Source organism: Colletotrichum phormii, assembly GCF_030913505.1.
Source record: "Colletotrichum phormii strain CBS 102054 chromosome Unknown BDP81scaffold_5, whole genome shotgun sequence".
In the NCBI taxonomy this organism is placed as follows: Eukaryota; Fungi; Ascomycota; class Sordariomycetes; order Glomerellales; family Glomerellaceae; genus Colletotrichum; species Colletotrichum phormii.
In genome coordinates, this window is record NW_026851447.1 from 492,753 (window position 1) to 511,949 (window position 19,197).

General features: G+C 56.1%; 5 protein-coding genes across 5 annotated transcripts; 4 read left to right on the plus strand and 1 right to left on the minus strand.

Annotated features, from left to right (window-relative positions):
* Window positions 1–789: 789 nt before the first annotated feature.
* Window positions 790–2,688, plus strand: BDP81DRAFT_447130 (AMP-binding enzyme; the record flags this gene model as incomplete). The annotated part of the gene is made up of 4 exons (XM_060592146.1): window positions 790–1,186; window positions 1,244–1,520; window positions 1,574–2,280; window positions 2,342–2,688. The coding sequence occupies 4 exons, from the start codon at window positions 790–792 to the stop codon at window positions 2,686–2,688; spliced, it is 1,728 nt and encodes a 575-aa protein (XP_060448042.1).
* A 537-nt stretch (window positions 2,689–3,225) lies between these two features.
* Window positions 3,226–4,720, plus strand: BDP81DRAFT_420987 (uncharacterized protein). Its single transcript, XM_060589889.1, has one exon. The coding sequence runs from the start codon at window positions 3,456–3,458 to the stop codon at window positions 4,554–4,556; it is 1,101 nt and encodes a 366-aa protein (XP_060448043.1). The 5' UTR covers window positions 3,226–3,455; the 3' UTR covers window positions 4,557–4,720.
* Window positions 4,721–7,500: 2,780 nt separating this feature from the next.
* On the plus strand, window positions 7,501–9,493 carry BDP81DRAFT_404195 (acyl-CoA N-acyltransferase). The gene is made up of 2 exons (XM_060588903.1): window positions 7,501–8,973; window positions 9,067–9,493. The coding sequence occupies exons 1-2, from the start codon at window positions 7,939–7,941 to the stop codon at window positions 9,427–9,429; spliced, it is 1,398 nt and encodes a 465-aa protein (XP_060448044.1). The 5' UTR covers window positions 7,501–7,938; the 3' UTR covers window positions 9,430–9,493.
* Window positions 9,494–9,755: 262 nt separating this feature from the next.
* BDP81DRAFT_420991 (uncharacterized protein) lies at window positions 9,756–11,678 on the minus strand. The gene is made up of 3 exons (XM_060589890.1): window positions 11,326–11,678; window positions 10,244–11,260; window positions 9,756–10,042 (listed from the first exon to the last, which is right to left on the minus strand). The coding sequence occupies exons 1-3, from the start codon at window positions 11,528–11,530 to the stop codon at window positions 9,990–9,992; spliced, it is 1,275 nt and encodes a 424-aa protein (XP_060448045.1). The 5' UTR covers window positions 11,531–11,678; the 3' UTR covers window positions 9,756–9,989.
* Window positions 11,679–14,662: 2,984 nt separating this feature from the next.
* BDP81DRAFT_391545 (ABC multidrug transporter) lies at window positions 14,663–18,986 on the plus strand (the record flags this gene model as incomplete). Its single annotated transcript, XM_060587554.1, has 3 exons — window positions 14,663–14,791; window positions 14,903–15,824; window positions 15,877–18,986. 3 exons carry the CDS (start codon window positions 14,663–14,665, stop codon window positions 18,984–18,986), a joined length of 4,161 nt encoding a protein of 1,386 aa, XP_060448046.1.
* Between the last annotated feature and the right edge of the window lie 211 nt (window positions 18,987–19,197).

A 19,197-nucleotide genomic window follows, 5' to 3' on the forward strand; every position in this document is an offset into this window, starting at 1 on the left:
CTCGCTGTCAGTGCCCCGAATACACACGAATACGTGACAAAGTACTGCTCGCTGGCAGGCACACAATGTCCACCAAGTCTCGTGGCCCCATCAAACCCATCTGCTCTTTTTGGTGTGTCACCATGTGTGTCCTCGCATCGCCAATCGAATCGCCTTGCCATGACGCGAGTGGCATTTCCTACCCTTCGTATACGCCCCTCAATACCAGGTATACATACTCGAGAATACTCAAGGTACTTGTCGTGAAACAATTGCCCGTTCGGTCTAGCCCGCCGCTGACTGCATGCGCTGGGCAAGGTGAAAACCATACCCAAACGTGTCAAACAAAAAAGAAGCAATCCCAGCTAAGGTTCTGCGCCGTACGGATACCTGCGCGCGAGTTCGCAACGTCCCGCTGTGTGGCGCCCCGTCTTGGTGGCCGGCAAAGCAGCACGGCCAACACCTTAACGGGCTAAAGCCCAGCCCAGCCCAGCGGCAGCGGGGGGTGAAGAAACCTCGCTTGCCGCTTGCCTCCTTGCTGGATCCAGATGATCCCCGAAAGCCGTTCCTCGGTGACGCAGATGCAGGGCCCTTTGGACATGGGTCGTCTCTCCCATCTGGACCCAGGCCAGTTATTTCTGCCATGCGACCCGAGAGGATGGCCGCGTTGCACGAAGATCGCGGTGACTTTTTTCTGGACTTGCCATAGACAACCATTTCGACCAAGACCAAGACGTTGAGTTGAATTCGGCTTCAGTAGTAATTTCGTTAAGCAATTGAACGTTTATTCAGTAATTTTTTGTCGACACAATGGCCGCAGAAGCATCAACAGCCCCGGTATCCGAGCCTTTGGCTCCCGCACAGAAGCTGTCTATCCTCCACGGGCCCCGCGATCCTCCTTTGGTTGACCTCAGTCTGGGCGAGCTACTGGAGCTCCAGACCTACCAACACGGCACCAAGGAGTGTTTGGTGATTCCTTGGACCGGTGCACGATGGACGTACAACGAGCTCAACCAGCAGAGCTTGCTGCTCGCGCAGGCCCTGCTCGAGATGGGCATCAAGGCCGGTGACAGAGTCGGTGTTATGGCAGGCAACTGCGAACAATACGCCGCCATCTTCTTTGCAGTCTCGAGAATCGGTGCTATTCTCGTCATTCTGAACAACACATACACCCCCAGCGAGGCCATTTACGCTGTTGAGTTCTCAGGTTAGCCACCAATGTGACAAGTTTTTTTTTATATTCCGAGCTAACTCCGTTGTTCAGAATGCAAGATCCTGTTCACCACCAAGCAGATTGGTAGACTCGACAACACCAAATTCTTGAGCCAAATAGCAAACAAGATCAATGGACCCAAGATTATCATGATCCGGGGCGATACGAGCGGATACCAGACATACGATGACCTCATCAAGTCGAGCTCACGGCAGAGCCCGAGAGAGCTTCACCTGGCCATGAGCAAGGTGGTGCCGCATCAAGTGTGCAACCTTCAGTTCACCAGTGGAACTACTGGCCGTCCCAAGGCCGCCATGCTTACCCACCAGTAAGTGTGCTCAAGCTGTTTGTATAGGTTGAAGAGGTTAACTTTGGGTTCAGCAACGTCGTCAACAACGCTCGTTTCATTGGTGATCGCATGCGCCTCTCCCCGGAGGATGTGCTGTGCTGCCCTCCTCCCCTGTTCCACTGCTTCGGTCTCGTCCTCGGTCTCCTGTCTGTCATCACACACGGCGCAAAGATTGTCTACCCCGCGGAAGTTTTCGACACCAAGGCGACGCTCAAGGCCATCCTCGAAGAAGACTGCACAGCGCTCCACGGCGTGCCTGCCATGTTCGACTCCCTGTTCCAGGCGGCACCCAATGACTTCAAGTCATCAAAGATCCGCACCGGCATCGTGGCCGGCGCCCCTGTCCCCAGATACCTGATGGAGCTGATGGTCAACCGCCTCGGTATGAGTGAGTTCACCAGCAGTTACGGTCTGACCGAGGCCTCGCCTACCTGCTTCAATGCCTTCACCGATGATGCCTTGGGCAAGAGATTGACCACCGTCGGTACGCTCATGCCCCATGCCTCGGCCAAGATTGTCGACAGAGACGGCAACGTTGTGCCCATGGGTCAGCGCGGAGAGCTTTGCATGGCCGGGTACCAGCTGCAGGCTGGCTACTGGAACAACTCGGAGAAGACCAACGAGGTCATGGTCCGTGACTCTGCCGGTGTCTTGTGGCTGCACACTGGTGACGAGGCCGTCTTTGACGATGCCGGATACTGTTCAATTACCGGCCGCTTCAAGGATATCATCATCCGAGGTACGTCATGAACGTCCATCGCTCAACTATTGCATAAGGTACTAACACGTCTCTTCCCCAGGTGGCGAGAACATCTACCCGCTCGAGATTGAGGAGCGCCTCATGGCCCACCCGTCCATCTCCCAGGCCATCGTCGTCGGCCTCAAGGACGAGCACTACGGCGAAGTCGTCGCCGCCTTTGTGCAGCGCGCCGACAACGCGAGCAAGCCCTCGTTCCAGGAGCTCAAGGACTGGGTCCGCCAGCGCCTCGGCGGCCACAAGAGCCCCGCGCACGTTTTCTGGCTCGGCGAGGACGGCGTGCCGGCCAACGTGCCCCTCACAGGCAGCGGCAAGGTGCGCAAGTTTGAGATTGCCAAGGTGGGCGACGAGATTCTCAAGAAGAGCAGAACCGTCTCTGCCAAGTTGTAAGATTGCGGTCCTTATGGGATATCTTGCCGAGGGGGGGGCGTGGAGTGTGTTCAATGGGTGATACCACGCAAGATTTGTCTTTTTTACCATTTTCATTGTTATTATCTTATGTTAGGCGATGGTTTGGCTTTTGGCTTAGATTCTTAGACAGTTGCGAGAACCCTACAGGATTACTGAACGTGTCGTTGAATTAACTTTTCTTTCTCTCTTCACACTCCCCAGTGGATACGCTTATGCAAGTCATTCTGAAACTCTGTTTTTTCTGCTATCTGTAATCTCAAAGGCTACATTGTTTTCCATGCCATCCTTCTGTCACATTCGGCCCCCTCTTCGAGATCGGCTTACTAGGACCATGCTTACCCCGATCAAGGCTTGGCGTCGCAAATCGCACATTGCGTGATGAGAAAACCCGATGGTTTGAGGGATCCACTTTGGTGAGGCCAAAAATTTTAGATTCTGCGATTGAGGCCAAATTCGACTACAGTCATCTGTGACTCTTTTTTGGAAACTTTTTTGGGCTCATTTAGGAAGGTGGGGGTTTTTTTTTTTTTTTTTTACAGCACCGTGGATTATTCATCTGGCTATGATTGTAAGACTCAATCGGTCCAAATTAGTGATCTCAATTGGGTACTGAGACTATTTCGACATGTAAAGGTAGGATAATTGCTCAAAAGTACGGATCTGGATGTTGAATATAAGTGACGGGAATCCAGCACCAATTGAAACCACGATATAACGATCACAATATTACCAAGTCCGTTTCTCAAATGTCCGGCACATTCTCGTCCGATATTGCGACCGAGCCACTATCACCAGCTACTACATCCAACAGGAACAGGACACAACCATCACATCCCGCAATGTCTCAATCCAACACCGAACCCAACTCCCAATCCCCATCTCCTCTCCTCCTCTCACTCGCAAATTCCTACCCCCATGACCCATCCCACTTACACAAAGTCCTCCTGCCCCAACTAACCCACCGCCTCCGCCTCGCCTCCCTCTGGTCCATCACCCCCGGCACCCGCGTCCTCGACATCGGCTGCGGACAAGGCGACTCTGCCCTCGTCCTCTCCCATGCCGTAGCCCCACTCTCCATCACCACCGATGGTGACACCAACACCACCGCCGGTCCGGGTCCGGGTCCGGGTTCGGGTTCGGGTTCGGGTTCCGCCCCGGCAGGCCACATCACGGCCCTAGACCCAGCCCCTGGCGACTACGGCAGCCCCTACACCCTCGCCCAATCCCAATCCCACATCTCCTCCTCCCCCTACGGCGCAACCATCACCTTCCACCAGTCCGACGCGCCGACCTACCTCGCATCCCACCCCTCCGAAGCCTTTGACGCCGCGACACTCTGTCATTCGCTATGGTACTTCCCCTCTAGCGAGGTCATCTCCACCCTCTTCAAATCCCTCCACGCATCCCCCATCTCCAAGCTCTGTTTCGCAGAATACGCACTCCAAGCCCGTACCCCAGCCCAGAAACCCCACGAACTCGCCGTTGCAGCACAAAAGCAGTTCTACGAGTTACGAGCGGGGGCGGAGAAGGGGTTTACTCTGGACCAGGGCAACGTCCGCGGCGCGCTTGCTCCCGACGAGATTGTGGCGCTGGCGGAGGGGGCTGGGTGGAAGGTGCGGGAGAGGGGGGTTGTTGATACGCCTGGGTTGTTGGATGGGCGGTGGGAGGTTGGTGCTGTGGTTGAGCCGTCTTGGGCTGAGGAGGTTATCAGCGAGGGATTGTGGAAGGAGGACGAGGAAGAGTTGTTCAGATATGTGAGGGAGATTCAGGCTGCGGTGGATGAGGTGAGGGGGGGTGGTGGTGTGGTTGAGACTATGGATGCCGTTTGGGTTGTTATGGAGCGTTGAACGTGCGGTTTGGATTGATTATCTTGGAGTATTCGATGAAGAAAAGTAAATTAGAGGAATGAATACACATTAAGGTTATCAAGAAGCGATGTGCAGAAGCGATTTCGAGTAACGATTTCAAATGCGCCTGACCATCATATTCGGTCCATATTATCAAAACCATTCCATCGACAACCGCATTTAAACCACATTCTCTTTGGTCTGCTTGACCCTTAAACAGATGAGGTGCTAAACGTTTGGCTTGGCAAGTGTCCCAGTGTCTAGTAGAGCTTGTAGAGGGAATGACTATCGTAAGATTTGAAACGATTGTGGACAGAGGATGGCTAGACAATATACGAGTGGTAAGGTCAAGTAGATGTTCTGATACCGTGGAGACGAGCACTTCAATAATATAGCAAATGGCAGTAGTCACTCATAAAGGGGAAGGAGTGAACAGCGTGGTTGCCGGATGGTGTACAATTATCATGGAGGCGATCTATCCTCTCCAGAACCTGCATTGTCAGCTCCTTCTCAACAACATTAAATTCAAGACATCATGAGGTCAGGTGAGATAGTTGCGGACCATAAAATGACAGAGCATCTCATCAAACTACTGATTTCGAGACAGTTTGCGCCCACCTTTCCTTACATTGTCCACTACCTCAAACGTCGTTCTTGCTCATAACGCCGATAACCAGTGTAAGGTGAGGCAAGGCAAGGCAGATACTTGATTATTGTACTGCCAAAGTTGGGGTACTTGCTACAGGTTCCTGTCTGTACGTTTCGTGCTTTCCATCCCGATAGGATCTCTTCATGAGCCACCTGCTCGAGTCCTTGGCCTCCTCTCTTCATCTTCATGGAAAAGGCTTAAAGTAATCCATCTTCTTGGACACCCGCCAAGAACCTATGGAGCTGCACTTACAACCAACCACATGCCCACAGACCTGATCATCGGGATTCTCCCACAGCGTGATCGTCTCGGCGCGACTATCCGGCCGGACTCCGGTATCCGTATCCCGAGGACGCCTTTAATCTTGAAAGGGATGCGCAAGTTTCCATCAGCTCGGAAAGGCCCCAGAGTCAGATACTTCCCCAATTGGAACCATTGACGGGGGCCATGAGGATATCAGACGAACGAGACGACGTGATACATCGACCCGACAGAGTGCAATACGACATCCTCTACGGCACTGTGTGGACATAGGATCCAATGGCATGTCCCGAAGACCCGAGAGAAGACTTCTCGGACGAATACCATTCAATGTGGAACAATCAGCAGTGAGTGACAAAACCACGGGACTCTCGCAGGCGTTGGCGGATTATGACGGTCGGCGTTAACGATGATCTGGGTGGCGCACATTGGTCCGCAGCGTCCATTGCCGCAAGGCGCTTGTTGCAAGTTCAGTGCAAGAGCTGCAGAAAGTCTCAGCCATCGACGTGCAGGAAGACGATCCGGCTTTCGTCGATCTGCTACTTGCAAAAGGTACCTTCCGACGCCTTGAGATCAACGACGCTATTACCTAGCCCACTTGAACTCCATCACGAAACCGCCTTGGCCGAGAAACGGGTACGATGCCACATTCTGAATCGCGTGGCGGCTGGCCAAGTTATCAATCTCTGTGGAGTCGAGCTGTTCTGGAGTGGATTACGGGCGTGGAGCTCTTGTGGACAACCGGTCGGAGCAACCCTGTACTGCGCTGGCGGGTTCATGAATCCCATAGCCGTCTGAACTTCTCGAGAACATCACGAACTTTTCAAGCAAGCCCAGAGTCGGCGGCGCAGGTTGCCTCAGTGCCGAAACGGCGCGGTTGACGGGGGGGCGGCAGATGTGACTTGGCAGGCGGGGGAGGCTCCGATCGAGGAACGGCTCAAGATCCGACGGAAGCAGAAGCATCGAAGCACACGGGTGAATTCTCAGAGCTTGCAAGTGAGCTGAAGGCGTCCCGATTCACAAGCAGGCGTAGCAGGGGATGGGACGCAGTGGAGACGAAGAGAGTCACGTACCCTGATCTGACGAGGTGCGGTTTTTTTTCTTTTCTTTTCTTTACCAAGGATCTGCCCAAACAGGCCACTTGGACCGAATCCGACCCCACGCGAGCTACCTGTTTCTATACACACACCCTCTTCGATGATGAGATGATGGGATCAACGGGTAGGTTCGGGATGCTGAAGCAGTGAACCATGCTGCAAGTATCGAAACCAGCCTTAGCGTATCCGTAAGTTCAATCCCGCTGCCCCGCCCATGAGAGAAAAAATTTGCCTTGATCTTATCAGATCCATCATCCAGCTTGCGGCGGCCACCGGTCGGCTTTGAGTGGGTCCATGAAGCTCCGAGGCCGGAGCTATGGCCGAACTTGTTTCTAATAAAGTTATCAGATCCGCTAAGACCAGGTCGGTGCAGCCACCTTCCCTGGAGAAAGAAAAAAAAGAAGGGGGGGGGGGAACGCCGGTACCTATGCGCCACGCACGCAATTGAGGGCAATACATCAACTACTCCGTACAAGTCTACGAGGGCACTACCGCCACGAACCCCGTCTCGATCAACCCCGAACGCCATCTCGTTTATCAGATCTATTCTGAAGGTGGCACAGACTGTTGAACTCAAATTTTCCTCGGAGTATTTCGTCGCCTACCCTGAGAACCCTTCTGGCCCGAGGTCTCGGCGTTTCGCCGTGGACCACCTCAGTGATGGAGGGGTGAAGAATGAGGACCCCCCCCCCCGACTTCGACCATGTCCGCGTACCTTGATCTTTCATGTACTCTTTTGTACCTTTTCTTTCGCGTATAGACACACGCCCCAGAGCTACCGTGGAGTCGAGGTACAAGTGTACCCCGCCGTTGAACTTCACTCTGACCACCACCCCGTGTCCCAAAACTTGTGATGGATGGTGTGCTGGAGACGATGTCATGAGCCGATCCTGGAGGCTGGAGCCAGCAGTCGCTTCGCTTCCTCGCTTGAAGCTCTCTTGCGTCGCGCGCCCTGCAGCTCATTGAAGAAAAAAGAAGAAAAGAAAAATTGAGCCTTGGCAAGGCATGGCGTGGCATGGCAGATACGCAGACAAGTCAGCGGCGGGCTTCCGTTTTCCAATGGACCAGGGTTGTGGCATTGGACTCTTGGAGACCAGGGATCCAATGGCGTTAACTCGGTATGTCTCTTCCAAAGGAGTAGGCGGTGGTGACATGAATGCCCGCGAAGCTCCGAACTCGAAGCTCAATCTTTGGCAACTTTCTCCGTGAACTTTTGCTTTCCTGTCTGTCTGTATACAGAATCCTGGAGTCAAGCATTGAGGAACCCCTTTCACGTTTTTGATACCCTCCTCGGAAAAGCCTTGTTCCTATTCCCAATTCGTTTTCCACTGTAATCAGTCAGTTTGGGAACAGACATCACACATCAACCGCAATCATGTCGGCACCAATCTCTCTGTCCGCTGTCTCCTCCAGCGAGAGCCTCATCAAGCTCCCCCACCCGTACCACGCCGAGTACGCCGTCCAGCGCGCCTTCAACCACGACACCTTTGCCGGCAAGACGTCAGAGGGCGGTCTTCACTTTTACCGCCTCGCGCCCCTCGCCGCCGCCCAGGACAACACCAAGCAGACGACTCCTCTGCCCGAGCGTCTTCACAGCGAGAACCTCTACTTCTCCGAGCCCGCGGACCTCAAGTCGAGCGAGCTCCCGGCCGACTCCAACAACAGCGCCTGGGCCCGCGCCCGCCGCTCCCCGAGCGCCGCCTTCTCGTGGGACAGCAAGACCAAGCCCACGCTCGCCCAGGCCTGGCTCCTCGTCTACGTCATCTTCGTCCTCCGCCCCGCGGAAGAGCTCGTCCGCCTCGAGCTCCGCGGCGCCGGCGCCGACGTCCTCGGCCAGCAGCTCCGCGACGTCCTCCTCGCCATCGAGCACCCTACCCAGACAGACGCCCAAAAGCCCGCCGCGTCCGCGGAGCAGTCCACCGTCGTCGTCCTCCGCTCCGCCTTCTGGCAGGGCGCCGGGTCGCCTTTCGGTCCCCGTCCCGTCTGGCTCCCGCAGGAATCCCCCGCGGCCCTCGATAACCCTCTCTCCTCGTACCCCTTGACCCCCCTCCAGCACACCATGACGGCCGTCTCGGCCTCGGACCCGTCGAACCCGAACCTCTACCAGCAGGCGTGGCACCCGATCCGGCCGGCCAAGCCTGCGCCGGGGGCCACGGTGTACAGCCGCTGGATCCCGCATCTCAAGGAGACGTTCAGCATGGTGGCGCTCGACTACCGCAACGCGGAGCACCTGCGTCTGTTCCACGAGTGGCAGAATGATCCGCGCGTGTCGCAGGGGTGGAACGAGACAGGCACGCTCGACCAGCACCGCGAGTACCTGCGCAAGATTGACGAGGACCCGCACCAGTTTGCCATTCTGGCCGCGTGGGAAGATACTTTCTTTGCTTACTTTGAGGTCTACTGGGCCAAGGTGCGTTGACTCTCTTTGTCTATTCCTGTCTACAAAACACTGTTGTTGTTGTTGTTGTTGTTGTTGTTGTATAACTAACAAACCATCACACAGGAGGACAAACTAGGCGGCTACTACGACGCCCAAGACTGGGACCGCGGCCGGCACTCGCTGGTCGGCGACGTGCGCTTCCGCGGACCCCACCGCGTGACGGCGTGGTGGTCCTCGCTGATGCACTTCCTCTTCCTCGACGACCCGCGGACCTCGTGGGTCGTGGGCGAGCCCAAGAAGACGAACGATACGGTGCTCATGTACGACTTCATGCACGGGTTCGGGCTGGACAAGTTTGTGGATTTGCCGCATAAGCGGAGCGCGTTTGTGCGGTGCTCGCGCGAGCGGTTCTTCCAGCTTTGTCCGTTGGGGGATAATGAAAAGGTTGTGGGCGGGATGAGGATTCAGCTTGTGCCCAAGTTGTAGAGATCCAACGGGCGGTAGTTTGAAATGGTAGGCTATCCGTACGTATGGTGATGGATGACTGGGGGGGGGGGGGGGGGGTGTGTGTGTGTGTGTGTGTGTGTGGATTAGTTTTGTTGATCTAAAAAAGTGTTACGGTATGTGGGCGTGGGTTAATGTACATACTACGTAGAAGGAATGCAGATGAAGTTAGGAAGGTGTCATTGTTGATGCAGAATTTTGTGTCGATGCTTTTTTTATTTATAATCTTATCTGATCTGATTTTACCTCGGTGGCATCTCCAACCATCTATCTAGTGGCTCTGAGCCTTGAGTCTTGACATGCACATGAAAATTGAGAGACGGAATCGATAGAGTACTGTGTATCCGAGGCCTCATGAGAAACATCATTTGCATTTCAAAAGTCTAGCCAATTTAGTCTAAACTACCCAAGAGACGGACCTTTATTGCGTCGTGTCGTCTTCGTCGTCATAATTTTACTCCCAAGAACACCATTGAAACCCAAGAAACCCTTAAAATCCATTTTGTTTAAATTTTTCTTTTCTTTTCTTGCTCATAAAGAACTCAAGAGTCAAGAGTCGGGGGGGCCTTTCCGAGACCAAGGTGGTTCCAGCAGACTGTGGTAAAGACGCACACGCAACGGTTAGCAACTTAATCAATCTCTCCCTGACGATGGGGTCGAAGGGGGGGGGGGGGCGTGTGGAAGAGAGGAGCACAGGAACATGGAAGAGAGAAGAGCAGACAGGGAAGGCCGGTCGGTGCCGGTGGGATGCAAAAGACACAACCAAAAAAAAAAAAAAAAAAAAAAAGTAACTCACTGGTAAAGCCGAGGTCGTCTCTAAAGTACGCGTGCATGACATCCTCACCCCACGTAGTCCCCACAACGGGCCCGCTGGCGACGGCCTTCTTGCCAATCGCCAACCCGATCATGGGCTCGACGGGGCCGAGCTCCGAGAACGTGGGCTTGTGCGCCTGCGACGTGAGCTTGGCCAGCATGAGCTGGTGGGCGTTGATGGCGGCGTAGTGACCCATGTGCATCGCCGTGCCGCACCGCTTGATGCCGGGCCACAGGCAGATGTCGCCCACGGCGATGTGGTCCTCGGCGTTGGGGACGTCGCCCTTGAGAACCATGTTGGCGTGGATCTTGACGTAGCCTTCCTCGTCCTTTGCGGCGGCGGGGAAGTAGTCTGTCGAGGGCACGCTGCGGGAGATGGCCATGACGACCTCGGACGCGACGAGCTTGTCGCCGTTTGTGAACTCGATCTCGTGGCGGGCGCGGCCGTTTGCCAAAGGTTCGAGCTTGCGCGTCTCCTTGACGCGGTGGTTCAGGAGGACGTTGACGCCGGCTTCCTTTGTGAGCTCGAGGGCCTTGTCCTTGCACTCGTCCGACAGGCCCTCGGAGGAGAGGAGCTTGTCGCGGGAGTGGACGAGCGTGACCTTGGAGTCGGGCTCGACGAGCTTGAGCTCGGCCGCCATCTCGATGCCCACGGCGCCGCCGCCGACGACGACGACGCCGTCGGGGGCGTTGCGGACGGCCTGGATCTGCTCCTCGGCCTCGAGGAGGTACTGCTTGCGGGTGAGGGACTGGGGCACGACGGGGAAGACGCGGCGGAGGCCCGAGGCGGCGACGAGGAAGTCGTAGGAGAAGTCTTGGGGCTGCTTGGTGGCGTGGTCGAGGACGGTGGCCGTCTTGGTGGCCGGGTCGACCTTGGAGACGGAGCCCTGGACGAAGCGGACGTTGGGGCGCTGGAGGGAGGCCATGTCCTCGAACTTGACCCAGGACTTTGCTGCGTATTCGGAGTCGGCGAAGGCGAGGGGGGAGCCGATCAGGTGGACTTTGTTGATTTATTAGCGGGGGTTGTTGTGATCACAGTCTGGAAAGCTTCAGGATTTATCTTACAGAAGCCATCACGCTCGTCGACGAGGGTGATCTCGACGGGGACGTTCTTGAAGTCTGGGTGGTGCTCGTAGGGAACGTGAGCGAGACGAGGCGACTTGCCGCTGCTCAGGTCAAGCAGGTTCAAGGTGGTAGAGACACCGGCGTAGGAGAGACCTCCGATGACGAAGACCTTGAAGGGAGGGATAGCACCAGGAAGAGAGCCCATCTTGTCTGCTGTTGTCGGAAACGTAAAGGAGTCGTTACTTGAACGGGAATCTACTACTACGTCTGGAGGAGGGTACGATGCAGAGGAGGAGGAGGAGGAAGAGGAAGAGGAAGAATAAGACCGGTTGGAGCTACAGGACTCTAGCGGCGAGGCTTGATGAAGAGGGAGGCAAGTAGAGGCGAGGGAAGGGAGTGAAGATGCAGGTGCAGGTGCAGTAGCAGTAGCAGTAGCAGTAGCAGTAGCAGTAGCAGTTGCGGACGAGAACATTCGCATGGACAAGAGCAGACATAAAGATAGCGTCCGCCGGAAGCCGAGCGGAGGGCCTGCATCGGACCGGAGCTCTTGCTGGCGTGCTGGTGCTGGTCTGCGGGTGACGCTGCTGAGACTGGCTAAAGTTGCCCGTTGTTGGATCCCACCACCACCACCGACGACGACGAGTCCTTTTCCCAACAAGGAGGACCCAGTGCCAGATTCACCCCTCCTCCAAGGCTGGGCCAAGATCAAGGAGGAGGAGGAGAGCGACGACGACGAACACGAGGAAAGGGGCAGGTCGAGCCGAGGGCTGGCTCGGAGAATGAGACGCCTTGCAGCCGAGAGTGCTGGGCGAAGGATCCGCTTGGCCATGGCGGCGATCGCAAGGAAGGGGAAAAAAAAAAAAAAAAAAAAAAAAAAAAAAGGAGAGAAGGAAGACGAGGTCAAGGGGCCGACGGGACTGAGAGTGACACTCACACCAGCGGCGTCACTGTCAGTAAGGAGGGGGAAGGGATAGCGACAGCGGAGATGACGGCATGGCTGGGTGGGTTTGTTGGGCACCGGGGAGTTTGGGAGAATTTGTAAAAGGGCATTCCCCTATTGTATGTATTGTAGTGCTACATTGTGACTTTCTTGGAGGAGGAGGAATAATATGGGTAAAGTTGCACGCGCGGATCTTGAGATTGCCGTCGTCGTAAACCTGGCGGCTGTTGAAGTTCAAGGGGGCTGTTTTTGCTCGGATCGGTTGTTCGGGGATGTCTTCGTAGAACGGGTTTTGGAATCCTTTTTTTATTTTTTTTATGGAGGGGTGTTTTTGGGAGGGGTCCGAGAATTATCAGATGGTGGAGGAGTTAAAGTTATCAGATCCGTTCAGAGACATGCAAGCCACTCCCAGCGCCGGGTCTAAAGCGGACTGGCTGGGCTAAGATCTAATCAGCATTACCTAACAAACACAAGCATTGACAAGATGACAAGGCTAAAAAAGACCAACAAAAAGAAGAAAACCAAGCACCCACGCACCAAGGTACGGGTACCCCGTACGCGTTGGACCTGAGACTGCGCCTCATTTTCAGTGGGCAGCCGCAATGTTCGGAATCCAAGGATGGAAAAACTGTAATTCTCTCCTTCTTTCCATCTCGGGTTCCTTTGCTTTCCGTTGCTTGCTTCTACCGAGAGTACCTTGGTAATGATGTATGGCCGGGCAGTGTTGATGCTGGATGGATCGGCCGTTGAAGCTAATGCCGCCAAAGGTTCTTACTGCAGCAGACAAAGCAAAACACTGGATTCGCAATTGAATTCGCAATTGGCCCTGCTCCTCACTGTAACACACCAGTGAGCAGCGACGAGAGGTGTACCCAATGACGCCTTCTTTTACAAATTCGAGATGAAGTGGATGAGTGGGTGTGTGGTGTGGTGGTGGAATGTACCCTCAAGTGGAAATGGTGTGTGTGTGTGTGTGTGGGTGTTAATTGGCGGCGGGGGCCCAGCGTCAGAGAGAGAGATGCGCCATTTTCCCCGGGCAGGAGCCGTCGCCGGGGCCGTCGCCGTGGCTTCTCTTGAAATTTTTCATTCGCGAAATGGGAGGATCAAGAAATTTGGTGAGGTAAAGCTTTCTGAATGGACAACTTGTTCGTGCAGATCCGCCAAAAAAAAAATTTGTATACTTACCCTACAAAAAGTAGAGCAGGGAATGTGGAGCAAAGAATGGAAAGAAACATGCATGTCCGTGACGATGTACCTTGCTCCGTACTCCCGTACCCCCGTACCCCCGTACCCCCGTACCCTCGTACCCGTTCGGGTCGGCGTGCTCAGCCTTACCTAATCCGGAAGGGATGGGCCGTCTCCGCCAAGACAAATTATCTGATCCGAACCCACAGTCCGGTCGCCGGCCCCACATCAATTCGCTCCAGTTGCTCCAGTCGTCCTTCGCTCTTTTCCCCCTCTGGTTGTCTGATTCTTCCACCCCCTTTGACCCTCCCGAATCGCTATCAGATGCTATCGCGAATGCTCCAATGTACAAATGTACATGCGGCCTCGCCCACAAACATTGCACACCTCCACCCCAGGGATGCTACCGGTACCCTTCACGTGCCATAGCACATTGCACATCCCGCTACAACCGTCGATTCCCGCAGTAGCGTCTATCGTCTACCGTGGGTGCTTTGGTCACTGAAGTGGTCTCTCGCCGCTTAACGAACCCCGAGCCTTGAGGACGGGACCATGGAATGTCGCAAGAAAGCAGTGCAATACCTACACCAGACCGCCGGGGGGGGGGGTCACAGTCGGCCTTGGGCGTCGGTCGCCGCCCCCCCCCCCCCCCCCTCGTTACGGCATGCCCCCCTCGTGGCCCTTTCAGCTCCCTAACTCGGCTACTCCACGGCAGGGTACTTTGCATTACCACCCACCTATGGATACCCTCCCTGAACTTGAAGTCCTTGCTGAGTTGCTTGCAAGTTGAACTTGCCAGCCTCTGGGGGTGCACGGGGGACCGGAGCGGCAAGTCACAATGCCCCCAGCGGAGCACTCGAGTCGCTTCTGTGAAATGTGCTGTCATCAAAGCCTGCGAAGCCAAGCAACTGCTCGCTATCGTTGGCTGGCCTTGGGAATGACTCCCCTAATTACCCGCTAATGGTGCGGATGCCAATCAACACAAAAAAGTGAATCCCCTCCACTTCTGCTTCTGGCATGGTGCAAGAACGGCAAGGTTGCCCTGGACCTCGCTCGACGCTTCGCTGAGCTATTCCTTGCCACCAAGCTGCACGCCAAGTCTCTGTGTTCTCGGGGCTGGCGATGAAGCTCCTTTCTTAACCATCTGCTTCAATTGCGAAAAGCCGTCAAACTCTCCCTGATACCTGTTCGTCAGTTCAAGGTCGGATCACCATGCCTGACCAAGACTCACGATCGGCTGCGGCCGAGAAGGCTGATACTGGTGTCTCGACATCACCAGAGCAACAACAAGTACAGACAACGTCAACAGAGACTACTGAAGTCGCGAAGCCAAAGGCAAAGGTGAGTTGCATTTCTGGGCTGGGCTGATCTGATCCTTTCTTCAGGAATTTCTTCTTGGCCCTTCTCTTCCTCGACTATGCCTGCGAAAGGAAACTGACAATCTATCCCCAGCGCTTCGAGACTGTCTTTAGCTTCTTCAAGCTGCTTTTCTATGCCAACCCAACATGGCTCGATTACACGCTGGTCTGCGTGGGCACCATTGCCGCCGTCGGCTCAGGTGTCCCGTTCCCTCTGATGGGTATTCTCTTCGGACAGCTGATTGACGACATGAACGGCGCGACCTGCGCCAACGGCATTGGAGACCCGGTCGCCTACCAAGACGCCGTCAACGACAAAGTCGTCAAGCTCGTCTGGATCACCTGCATCGCCTTCTGCCTCATCTACACGCACACCACCTGCTGGGGAATCGTCAGCCAGAGACTCGCCTCGCGCCTCCGCGAAAAGTACTTCCAGAGCTTGCTGAGACAGGATGTCGGCTTCTTCGAGAGCAGACAGGCCGGTGAAGTCTCGTCCCGCCTCAACTCCGATATCCAAACCATTCAGTCCGGAACGTCCGAGAAAGTCAGTCACTTCGTCGGCACAATCTCCTTCTTCGTCACGGCGTACGTTATCGGCTTCATCAAATACGCACCCCTTGCTGGCATGCTGGTTTCGCTCATTCCCGCCTACTTGCTCGCGTCCATGATTTGCGGAAGCTACATCCAGAAATGGAGCGGAGCCATGTCAGAGGGCATGGCCAAGGCCTCGTCCATCGCCTCGGAAGCGCTTTCTCACGTAGCCGTCGTCCAGGCGTTTGGCGCCGGACCTCGCCTGGAGAACAAGTTTGCGGGCCATGTCATGGTTGCTCAGAAGGAGGGCATCAAGAAGGCTATTGCTGCTGCCTCCAACGCCGGACTGTTGTACTTCATCGCCTACGCTGCCAACGCCCTCGCATACTGGCAAGGTAGCAAGGCCATCTCAAAGTCAGTTGCTGGAACCGGTGACGGCACTTCAGTTGGTGACATTTACACCGTTGTGTTCCTCATCGTTGATGGTACGCACTCTTTCTTCTACAATCCTTGGACATCTTTGCTGATTACGACTAGCCTGTATCATGCTCGGCACCATCGCTCCCCTTCTGCCCCTTTTCGGATCAGCAGCCGCTGCCTTCGTCAAGCTCCGGGAGGACATCGACAAGCACTCGACTATTGACTCCGTCACCGAGGACGGTGACAGACTGCCCACCAATGTCCACGGCGAGGTGGAACTCCGTGGAGTCACCTTCTCCTACCCCTCGCGCCCCGACACGGACGTGCTCAAGGAAATCTCTCTCGTCTGCCCCGGTGGAAAGTACACTGCCATCGTTGGTCTTTCCGGCAGCGGAAAGTCGACTATTGCTGGCCTCGCCACGAGAATCTACGACCCCAAGGCAGGCCAAGTCCTCATCGACGGCCAGGATATCCGCAACCTCAACGTCAGAAACGTCCGCAGTTACATCAGTCTCGTCCAGCAGGAACCTTCTCTCCTCGACCGCTCCGTCATCGAAAACATTGCTCTCGGTCTCGTCAACTCGCCCAAGGAGGAGCACCAGAGACTCAAGGAAACTCTCTACGGACCCCAGCTCGCCCAGCTTGCCGAGGATCTCATGGCCGGCGCCGACCTCAACACTGCCGCTCAGAAGTACGGACCCGAAGTTGTCGAGGTTGTCAAGCTCGTTCAGAACGCGACCGACCTGGCCGATGCCACCTCCTTCATCGACCGCCTCAAGCATGGATTCGGAACCTCTGTCGGCAGTGGCGGTAAGCTCGTCAGTGGTGGCCAGAGACAGCGTGTGGCCCTCGCCCGTGCTCTCATTCGTGACCCCAAGATTTTGATTCTCGACGAGGCCACCGCCGCCCTGGACTCTGCCAGTGAAGCTCGCATTCAAAAGGCTGTTGAGAAGGTCTCTAAGGGCAGAACTCTCATCTCCATTGCTCACCGCCTCTCCACCATCAAGAACGCCGACAACATCATTGTCATGAGCGCTGGTGATATCATGGAACAAGGAACCCACGCTGATCTCATCGCGCGCAACGGCGCCTACGCTAACCTGGTCAACCTGCAAAATATCAACGGCTCCGAGGAGGAGAACGCTCCCTCTCGCGCAAGCACCGCCGTCGAGTCGTCTGCAGCCTCTGTGGATGCCGAGACCCCTGGCGTCGACCCCAAGGATCTTGCCCGGGCCATCGAAACGGAGGCAGGCCCGCAGGCCGTCGTCACCGAGAAGACCAAGAAACAACTCAAGAAGGAGGCCAAGGAACTCAAGAAGAAGAAGAAGAAGAAGAAGAACGCCGCGCTGGAAACCGAGAACAGCGGTCTCGACAACGACAAGTCTACCTGGTGGATCGCCAAGAAGGCTGGCGTCATGGTCCGCCCTAACATTCTCTACCTCCTGCTCGCCATGGTGTCTGCCTTCATCGTCGGTTGCACTTTCAGCGCGTCTGGTACCATTTTCGGTTTTGCCATTGGCGTCGCCAGCCCCTGCAACGAGCCCAGCTACATCAAGAGCAGAGGCGCCTTCTTCGCCGGCCTGTTCTTCATGCTCGCCTGCGTCGAACTCGTCGCCAACTTGTGCAGTTGGTCCGCCTTTGGTTACATTGCCGAGAAGCTTCTCTACAAGATCCGCGTCGGTTCGTTCCGCGCCCTCTTCCAGCAGGAGCTCGAGTGGCACCAGTCCGGAGCCCGCAACCCTTCGACGCTCCTGTCCCTCATCACCAAGGACGCCGCGTCTATCGGTGGCTTCAGCGGTTCTATCATGGGTACCATCTTCGCCGTCGTCGTCAACCTCTTCATCGCCATCATCTACTCTCACATTCTGAACTGGAGAATCGCCATCGTCTGCCTGGTCATCGTGCCCATGCTCCTGGGCTCCGGCATCATGCAGATCCGCGTCCTCTCGCGGTTCGAGGAGAAGCACGCCGGCGCGTACGCCACCGCCGTCGGCATCACCGTCGAGTCCGTCAACTCCATCAAGACCGTCGCCACCCTCTCCCTGGAACACGAGGTCTTTGGCCAGTACAAGCGCGCCCTCAAGGACCCCAAGAAGGAAATCATCTCGGCCGTCACGTTCGCCAACATTTGGCTCGCCGTCGCCAACGTCACCGGTAACATCATCTACGCCTTCGCCTACTGGTGGGGTTCCAAGCAGATCGTCGCCGGCAACGCCACGCAGACGCAGTTCCTCATCATCAACGTCGCCATGCTCGTCGGCGCCCAGCTGTGGGGTCAAATGTTCACCCTCGCCCCCGAGGTCACCCGCGCCCGCATGGCCGCCTCCAGGATCTTCAGTCTCCTCGACCTCAGCAAGTCCGACGCCGACCCGGCAGGCAAGGCCGCCGACGATGCCTCCGAGTCCTCCAAGGGCAAGGAGAAGGAAAAGGACGTCGAGGCCCTCGCCAACCCCAACCCGCGCCCCTCCCCCGGCCGCGGCGGTGTCGCCGTCTCCTTCAAGAACGTCTCCTTCTCCTACCCCGCCCGCCCCGAGGTCCAGATCCTCGACAACATGTCCTTCACCATCCAACCGGGTCAATTCTGCGGTCTCGTCGGCCCCTCGGGCGCCGGAAAGTCCACCGTCATGGCCATCGTCCAGCGCATGTACACCGCCAGCACGGGCACAATCGAAATCGACGGCATGGACATTTCCAAGTTCGACGGCACCGACTTCCGCGACGACATCGCCGTCGTGCCCCAAGACAGCGCCCTCTTCGACGGCAGCGTCAAGTTCAACGTCGGCCTCGGTGCCCGCCCAGGCCAAGACGCCACAGACGAAGAAATCGAAGAAGCCTGCCGCCTCGCCAACATCCACGAGACCATCGTCGGCCTCCCGCAAGGCTACGACACAGAGTGCGGCCCCAACGGTTCCCAGCTCTCCGGCGGCCAGCGCCAGCGCGTCGCCATCGCCCGCGCCTTGGTTCGCAAGCCCCGCCTCCTTCTGCTGGACGAGAGCACCTCCGCCCTCGACGCCGAGAGCGAAAAGGCCCTCCAAGAAGGTCTCGAGCGCGCGGCGCGCGGCATCACCGTCATCGCCATCGCTCACAGGCTTCACACGGTCCGCAAGGCCGACGTCATCTTCGTCCTCGAGGCCGGCGCCGTCGCTGCCAAGGGCAGGCACGAGGAGCTCATGGAGAAGAGCGAGAGTTATCGCCTCAACGCCATGCAGCAGATGCTGGGTCACTAGGCAGGGACACACCGGGGGGGGGGGGGGGGGGACACAATGTCTGAGCTGATTTTCTCTATTCCGTAAACTTGGTTCCATATTCTTTCTCGAATTTTTTTATTTAAAAAAAGTGTAATATCAAGTCCCCCTACCCCTTTGAGGATGGGACAAATTTGAAGTTTCTCGCAAAGTCATCATCATCATCAGTTAGGAGTTCATAGATAGGAATGGG

Excerpts from the sequence above, each read along its gene's own strand:
- BDP81DRAFT_420991 (XM_060589890.1), bottom strand. The coding sequence starts at position 11,530 with ATGGGCTCTCTTCCTGGTGCTATCCCTCCCTTCAAGGTCTTCGTCATC. Across the intron at positions 11,261-11,325 it reads CGACGAGCGTGATGGCTTCT|TCCACCTGATCGGCTCCCCC; the intron begins GTAAGATAAATC and ends AAATCAACAAAG. Across the intron at positions 10,043-10,243 it reads AGACGACCTCGGCTTTACCA|TCTGCTGGAACCACCTTGGT; the intron begins GTGAGTTACTTT and ends TCTTTACCACAG.
- BDP81DRAFT_404195 (XM_060588903.1), top strand. The coding sequence starts at position 7,939 with ATGTCGGCACCAATCTCTCTGTCCGCTGTCTCCTCCAGCGAGAGCCTC. Across the intron at positions 8,974-9,066 it reads TTGAGGTCTACTGGGCCAAG|GAGGACAAACTAGGCGGCTA; the intron begins GTGCGTTGACTC and ends ACCATCACACAG.
- BDP81DRAFT_420987 (XM_060589889.1), top strand. The coding sequence starts at position 3,456 with ATGTCCGGCACATTCTCGTCCGATATTGCGACCGAGCCACTATCACCA.